General features: G+C 40.1%; 1 protein-coding gene across 1 annotated transcript; it reads right to left on the bottom strand.

Annotated features, from left to right (window-relative positions):
• Positions 1 to 6,799: 6,799 nt before the first annotated feature.
• On the bottom strand, positions 6,800 to 9,212 carry LOC125519431 (NEP1-interacting protein-like 1; the record flags this gene model as incomplete). Its single annotated transcript, XM_048684242.1, has 5 exons — positions 6,800 to 6,946; positions 7,025 to 7,195; positions 7,954 to 8,037; positions 8,379 to 8,557; positions 9,074 to 9,212. Coding segments are annotated over 5 exons (720 nt in total), but the record flags the coding sequence as incomplete, so codon positions are not given.
• Positions 9,213 to 9,238: the final 26 nt, after the last annotated feature.

The raw sequence follows: 9,238 nt of genomic DNA on the forward strand, positions 1-9,238 counted from the left end.
TCCCTCAAAATTTAGAAGTGTCCATCGCATATTTAAAAAAAATGTTCATGCAGTGTATTTTTTTGTTCGTATAATCTTTAAACAATGTTTGTACCATTCAAGAAAATGTGCAATGTGTATCAAAAAATATTCAATGTGTATTTGAAATGTTTAACATGTATTTAAATAAGTTTAAACATGTATTTTTAAATCTTTATCATGCATTCAAAAAACATTCAACATGTATCAGAAAAATAATTTAGCCTGGATAATAAAATATACAATGTGTATTAAAAAAGAGTTCAACATGTATTTAAAAAAGCATCATGCATTTTTATAAAATGTTCAAGGTGTATATACAAACATATTTCACATGTATTCAAAAAATGGAAGCCCATCTTGCCCACATGAAGAAAAGAATAGGCCACACACGCCCGAGTCCCATCACATATTAGGCCACACATTTCTGATGAATACACAAAGCTTGTGTATCATTTCATTGATAGAAGAAGAGCAAAAAGAACCATAAAAAGATACAACACATAGCACGTACACATATATGAGAAGGCATGGGAAAGGTACCCGGAGCAACGAGACAAGGGATGATCAGCCCGAAGAGAGAAAAAGAACCCACAACTAAACCACCAAGCCTAGACAGAGGGGCAAACCGAAACCGACATGACGTCGATCATCTTCAACACCTACACCCGGGACGCCGCGAGCAAACAAGATAGCACCTTCAAGAAGGGGAGCGATGCATGATGCCGCCACCATCCAATCCGAAGAACTGTACCAAGGGTTTCCCCTAGTGCTCGAAGAGGGCATATATGGAGGTCGTGGCAGCGCCTTCAAGAAGGGAAACGACGCCCAAGAGCGTCACCAATGCGAGCGTCGGCGAGCCAAGCAGGGATTTCTCCCTGGCCTAAGTCCGAGAAATCCCATTACCGCCAGAGCAAGGTCCAAAGACGAGGAAGTTAGTTTGTTGGTCGAGATCACCACCTCAGGAAGGGGTGGGTGGGGCTACGCCGTCGGAGGATGGCAAGGGCACCACCAAAAAATGTGAGCTTTGGGATTGGCACGTGCAGGTGGATGAGGTTGAGTAGGCGGCAGGGCCGCAAGATTCGACACAGAGGAAGGGATGGTGACCGACACCACTGGCAAGCTAGGAGCCTAAAGGGAGTGCAAATCCAAGATGTTGGGGTGGAGCCGCCGGGACACCGTTGAACCAAAGGCCGGAGAGGACGCAACAACCAGAGCATTAGGGCCAGAACCACACCAGCAATGGATGCAGACATGTCGTGGACACTAGAAAACACATGTCCATGGTCTCTAGGTCCGGAGCGGTGCCTACAAAGATCCAGCGCGAGGCTTCAACCACTGACTAAGGAAGAATATCATGACCACACAGATCGGTCGAAAACCAGCACCACAGCTTAGAGGAGGCACCCATCGAAAACGAGGAGCGCTCTGCAGTGAGGCAGGGCCAAAGCCTAGGCTAGCTTGAACGCCTCACCCAAGGGTTGGGCCCAACCAACGACAACACGGGAGGAGAGTTGCCGCACGGCCAAGGGAGGAAGCGGCCAGGGGATGAGCAGACCCAGGGCAAGCCGCCATGCCAGGCCGGGCGGAGGACTGATGTCTACTACCCAATTTCTATTCTTGTAGACTTTATTGGGCCTCCAAGCGTAGAGTTTTGTAGGACAGTAAAAAAATTTCCCTCAAGTGGATGACCTAAGATTTATCCATCCATAGAGGTGTAGGATGAAGTGGTCTCTCTCAAACAATTCTACAGTCAAATACAAGTGGTCTCTTGTGTCCATAACACACCCAATACGGTTGCTAATTGTATATGTGCACTAGTTTGATGAAGAGATGATGATATATGTGTAATATGAATTGTATATATAACTTAAAAACGATGTTTCAATGCTTGGAAACGATGCTCCCCACTAAGGCCGGCATAAGATGTATGACGTGGATAATTATGCGACTAATTATGATGTGGCAGACATGTATGGCATGCGTGACTTGGTGAGGTGGGAGAGTTCATGTCGTAATAATTAAAGGTAGTGGATGTGGTGCATGGCTGAAAAATAATACTAGTGGATGCTGACATGACATGCTTGGTGAGGTGAAAGACTGCACGTTGAGAGTATTTACCAGGGATGAACTATTTAAGAATACTAGTTATGTTAGTCCAAATAAATATGATATAAAATTGTGAAAATTCATTTCGGTGCCCAGGCTCAGATGCTCCTGAAATCACTACCATCGAGTTACCTCGTGATCTGCACAGCATACCGTATTACCAGCTGTATCTTTTTTAGACAAATTACCTGATGTATCTGCTCTGTATGTTTCTTCGAATTGAAATTGGCGCACATCATTAAATACGTAGATGCCGTTTGTTGTTTCACGGTCCATTCAAAATATCGCTGGCCCAAAAAACTTCCTGAGCCACTGAAAGGATACTCATACCATCACTCCTTTCCCAATTACCCCTCAAAATCTATCTATTATATACTAAAAGCAAAATACGGATAAAAAATAGAGATATTGGCTAGGAAATCCCATGTTAATCAGAAATATCTGACCATTAATTTGGTGGGTCTATTAAATATATTAATCTGTGACCGTTCAATCTATGTAATATGATGGGCCTATGATAACTTCACGTGACACAATATGTTTAAGAAAAAAAATCATGTGTATTTACTTCACGTGACACAAATTTTTCCATGGAAAAAAAATCATGTGTACAAAAACAAATCACACGTAACAATTCTTCTCCTCATCTAGATCCCCACCTCTCGATCTTCCCATGATTCTCCTTCTCCTATACGACCTGTACCCTTCCTCTGCAGTGGTAGCCGTCTGAACATGGCACACGACAGCATGCGCGCCTTCCGATGATGTACGCATGTACGATACTGCTGGATTTACTTCCGAGAGGTGGGGATACCCGTCAAGATTTTATGATGGGATTCTCTTTGGTTGTCATTGCTTTGATAGATTTTGATTCATATTTTGATACAAGTATAATCTCAACAGTACTGCTCATATATATGAGCTACCAATATTCCGTGAAATCATTTTTTTTCTGACAATTATACATCACCATGGTTGATAAGTTAGAATATATATCACATGATCTTCTTTCTAAAAAAATATAGATTTCAGCTTCAATGTTAGTCCTTTACTCTTATCTTTCTAGCTCCTCCCCCCTCATTTGAATGGTTAGCACAACTTAATAAAACAACATCTCTTCAGTCGAATCAATTTTAATTCTTGAAAAATATCCATGTGTTGTTTTCAGGTAATCAGGGAAAGCCAATTGTAGGAATCCTCTTGCCATGGTGTGCCTTTTGAATATACGAAGCCAAAATTATTAAAAATGGTTCGTTAATGCATATGGTCACATCGAAAATGTGTGAGTTCAATACTATTGTTGTTAGAAAAGGGAAGTAGATTGATATAATCATTTATATTGCAGAGTATATTTTGTTTCTAACCCGAAAAACATAGTCAAGCATGAGAAGGCTCTCAAACTAAGTGGTGTTACACAATACTTTTTGGAGGCATTCTTCACCTAATGATAGTGTGTTCTCCATACAACTAGCATGATGTAATTTACTATCTCACATTTATGCATATATTGTTGTGGCCAAATGTCTTAGAGTGGTATACAACTAGAATAATAAAAGATGGTTCCACATGTTTGTGTTCCAGTCCTTTATCTACATTAAAATGTAAAAGCAAAACCGGACAATTCTTTTTTCCCAATATACTCTTTTCAATTTTTAGCACATAAAAACTTTCATTTTAGAGAGCAGTAAATTGTTGTTCAAAAACACAAATTTTTCTGTTGTTTATTATAAAACCAGATGTGTCTTGAAGAAATAAAAAGGCGTAAATGCTCATTGATTTAAATTTAAATATTTAATGTTCTTTGATTTTAATTTTCATCCCGGGTTTAGGTGCACTATAGAGCAATTTTTTTTACCTCCTTAATACTTTCTTAGCAATAATTTTTCCCTTGCCACAGGAGAATGCATTTTAGTATATTAGTACATTGTGGATATCAAGTGTAGATGTTTCTACACATTTTTATCCTTTTACCATATCCAGTGTCATCTAGAATTGCTAATTGGTTACGATGTACTCCCTAAATTTTGGAATTATTCATGATAGATTTATTGGTATCATCAAATAATATTGTGTATGTTGATAATTCTTTCCACAATGCTAGCAAAAGAAAACTAACAGAACTTCTAAAAGAACAAGTATTTGAAAACAGGAGGGGGTAATATTTGAGTTTACTTTATTTAGTTCTTCTATATAGTCGAGCATCCCTGTGCTAGGATGAGGTATAGCAAAAAAAACAACTCTTGATTGTTGCATTTGCAATTCAATAATTCTTGCACGCACAAAAAAGTACACATGTAAGTTTTTATTTAACTATAAATATCAAGTACACCTTACATCTCATTTAGACATCTTTGGTCTCACCACATACGTCAAACCAAATGGGCTTCGGAATATTTTAGTCAATTATATTTAAAAGAAAACACAACCGATATATCACTACAGTTATATTAAAAAAAAGACTACAAGAGAAGATCTAACACAAACAAAACAAGGACACATAATAATTAATACTTTAACTATAAATGACAAGTACTGTTACTTCCTTCTGAAAAAATGACATGCAAGTCCATCCGCATTTTAACATGTTAGTCCTTACCACGTACGCCAATACAAATATAATTCAATGGATAGATACATGGCTCGAACTCAAGAAAATATATGATCAATTAAAATATTATTACCATCTTATGATCCATAGGGAACTGATATTATCGACAATGTACAAGAATACTTTGGGGATGATCGTAAAAAAGATGGAGGAATGATTAGGCGTAACATGAGCATCGCAGAGCAATACATAAGTTATCATATATTACTAGAGTCAAAGGCTCGAGGAAATCATTATCATTTAAAAAATATAGATCTAATTGTATATGCAAGGAAGAAGAATGTGATTTTACAAGATAAGAACATAATAGTATTATTCTTCGTAGGCGTGTAGCCCATGCATAAAACGAAAAGGGGCGTAGAGATGCATACATATGCTAAAGTATGTGACAACCGATATACCTTGCTGAATAATGGTGGGTTAGTTTTGATTATTGCCAATCAACGAAAAAAACTTCAATATCGTTCGATTTATTATAATTTTTTATTTTTCCATTCTCACATGCTATATTTCAAGTTCATAATTGTATGTTCACATAAAAAATAATGGTCAATGCTACACCTTAAGACATGTATTTCCTAAAACGTTATTTACCAGGCAATTAAAGGATAAATAGAAGAAAAATATATCATGTTAGTTCATATAAAATTAATGGACTAAAACATGTTGCCCTTGCCACCTTGCTAGTTTGCTCAAAAAGAAAATTACCCCTCAAAAGAGTTCTAAAAAAATACCCCTAAAAAATCACTCTTTCCCAATTATGCCACATCCATATATAGTTTTATTAGCAGCACGGCAAAAAAAGAAGCAACACGGCAAAAGAAGCCTATACAAACTTTAATAAGCTCCCGCTTCAACTTAAATTTGTACTTCGTCAAGTTTTATTAGCTCAGAACGATTTTTTTCTCTCTCTCAGCTTCTTTTGCTCACACCTAATATTATATGCATAGGTCTAGATGTGTTATTGAGGAAAATATAGAAATGATATATAACAGTGATAATTCAGTCCCAGTTTTAAAACATTGTTTACTTCACATTTGTACCAAAAACTTTAGAACACATCATATCAGTTTGTTAGCATCTTTCCTAGTTGATTGATAAATCTTAACACACTGGCCGGTAAATCTAAAGGAAACTAAAGCTGACCATCGGTGTTGCGACAACGCCGGTGGTTCCATGGCGTGGTGAATGCTGCGACGGTGCCCCTGTTGCTCCGGCGATGCTGCGACGACTGCCACCGTGTTGCGAGTGAGTGCTGCGACGACCGCCACCGTGCTGCGACAGCCGCCGGCGCGCTACCAGTCGGTGTCCTGCGACGAGGGTTGCCTGTTCTGCGAGTCGGTCAGACAATCACGACGGGTAAGAATCGTGCTACTAATGAGATGAAGAGTGCTCTTTTGTGTTGACGTGTCGGATGGCTGGGAGCCTGGAAAAGCATATATCAGGATGAATCGGACGACAGAGAGGGCAACTGTTCTTTTATTCGGTACAACCGATTGGCATCTAGCGCCCACCTTTCGTTAATGCAATGGAACCGGGGTTCTCTTGCCCTCCTGATAGTCTAAAAAGTGAATTTCAAGTCTAAAGGATTTTAAGTAGGAGAGATAACTGAGAATACAATTGTATATAAGAGACCTTCTAGCCGGGTCTCACAAGTAACCCATATTGAGAGTGAAATTAGAGGATTTATGGTGAAATACACAAAGCAAGGACGTTGGATCACCTCTCCATCAGTACATAGCGCTAAAACATGGTTATTAAAACCTCCTTGATGGTTGTATCAATCAATTTGTCTGTCGCATTGTACCTTCTGCGAGTAGGCACGTCACTTCTCGCTCTCTAAACAGCATGCTGATGGAGAGGTTCCGTCTGCTCCCAATAAAAGGAAATGCCAGCCGTTACTAGCAGCCTCGGATTTTCCTCAAGACACATCATGAAGAAGGTTCTTGTCATTTCATGTCAGATTTTCCTCACACACGTCTGACAAGACTATTTACGATTGTAGAATGCAAGCACGTACGGGTATTCGACTATGAAAATACACCAGGTGCACAGCGAATTTGTTTACATATGCATATGGTCTACTATATGAACACCACACCTGCACAGTGGGCAGGACGCGTTTCTCTGAAGCCAGTTGTCGATGCATGGCACATGGAAAATGTGCCGGCACTGAGGCAAAGCTCTCACATATTGCCGCGACGCGAAATCCTGGTTTGTAGTTCAACATGTCATCAGTTCAAGGAACTATTTTTTGGCAAACAATGCACGTCAAGTTCACACACTAACCTGAAGGCACACTGAACAGCAGCAGCTCTCATCAGTTTCCTGATCAGAACCGGTTGCGGTGCTGAACCTGATCGCTGGGATCTTGTCGATCAGATCTCTTGACATGCCATCCGTACCGCTGGTCTCGAAAAGGTCACTGTTGTCGATGAATGGTGTACTCAGTGAACTCATCTGCATTACACAAAACATTGGATCAGACTTAGCGTGGTGTGCAAGCAACTGCCGTAGCAATCACATAGTAGAACCTTGCCAAGTCACAATCAACACCATATGCAATTATAGGTGTCGTGCCTAGAAGTCGTTATTGCTTCTGGTAGTCTCTGGTCCTATAAAATCAGAAAGAGTACTGTATGTGCATGTGCATTGAAGGAACACTCTGTATATAGTCCTATATCATAGATGGTGTGAAATGATCACCACAAGTTTAATCTTGGATAATGTGTGATCTATTCTTTCTGTTGCGGATAATGTGGGATCTATTCAATAATACATGTCAGCAGTATCATGTTTTTTCTCAATTTAATATTGTATCATTACTTAGCATGATTGTTTGTTTGTTCTAAGATAATATCACATACACACATATCTGAAGAACTTCATTGTATTTTAGATGCCACAACAAGGACATTTAAGGTTTGATCTCTCTAGCCCCATAATCTAGCTAGTCCTAGATATTTCTATGCAGGAGAATGGGAAACGTTATTATCCATATAACCATTTTAATGCTAAGAATCTACTACATCAGGAGAATTGTAAGGTTTGAAAGTGTTTTACATATATATTAGATGAATATAAGATTTATTTTTACTAGAACCTGACATGGTTACTGGGTTATCCTACCATTTTAGCCATCAGAGAGCAATGATATCACACTACCAATCATTATGAATTTACAGCTAGATTATATGAAGAGTTATATATATATATACCTGGCTTTGCACTGCACGCTGCAGTGCCGGGCTGACCTTCTCCCAAACAATTCGTCCACTGAAGAGGCTAGAGATGATGTCAAGCTGAAAGACCCAACACGGAACATCAGAACAAGTAAAACCTAACACGATCTGCTTACGAGTGGATGCTTCACCTATTCACACAAAAATGACGATGACATAGTATGAAAACAAACAAAATGCAATATTATTTCCTGGATAAAACATTTACTTCTAGCATATGTTTCCATGGTTTCTCGATTTCTCCTCAATGAATGACCTTCAAAATAAACCAGTGCCACTAGCTCATGCTTAGGCCTATCGCATCCTAGTGAGGTATGTGCTCGGGTAGGTCCATGAAAATGATCGTTTGCATTTCCCGATACATGAAAGAAAAAGAGGTCACTGAGTTCTTTCACACTCACCACAAACAGAATGCTATATTTTCCGGATTCATTGGATCTCCAAATCTCGATGCAGGATTCAACGGCCTCGGTGCAGAAGACCCCGCCGGAGAGTGCTCCCACACCGGCACCCCGGAGCATGCCACTTTCGGTGGACATCCCCATGCAGGCACCAATGAAGAACCCAACTACCGAACCCACTGCATTCAAAAATAACAATTTACAATGTGAAAAACTTTCAGATAATGTACCAACCATTTACACAACATGGCCTACTCACGGAATAATTGCAATGCAATACCTAGCCAATTAATTAAAAATTGCAATGCAGGACCCAAACAGAGAACAAAAACATGATCGACCATGAACCACATAAAACCTGTACGTTAACAATGAAAAGTGGAAGCTTTTAAGGTAAGCATAATTAGAATGTCTGGTGACTAAAGTGGCAAAGAAGCTCCAAAAATTCTGCCTACGAGATTGAATTGTTGCCAATTCGAGCGAATAAGAATGCACCACAACGCAAACTCAGAGTGCCAACAACTACCGGGAAGTAAAAAATCTGCACAGGAACCCAAAACCGTACCCAATCTCGGGCAACCCCAAGTACAATTCGTACTAATCAAACAGCAAGAGTACGGGTAGCAAACGATTGGAGCCACGGGCGCAGCAAAGCATTGACCGAGAACAGAAGGGAACCAAAACCTGGCACGTACCGACGGCGAAGACCAAGGTGAGCAGCGCGCCGAGAGCCCACCAGGCCGCCGCCACAGCCGCGGCGCCGGACCTCCCGCATGCTCTCCACGCCTCATCGAAGCGGCAGCGAGGATTCGAAGAAGCCGCATCCACGCCAGAGAAGGAAGAAGAAGGAGGCACCCAAT

Source organism: Triticum urartu, chromosome 7 (assembly GCF_003073215.2).
Source record: "Triticum urartu cultivar G1812 chromosome 7, Tu2.1, whole genome shotgun sequence".
NCBI classification, from domain to species: domain Eukaryota; kingdom Viridiplantae; phylum Streptophyta; class Magnoliopsida; order Poales; family Poaceae; genus Triticum; species Triticum urartu.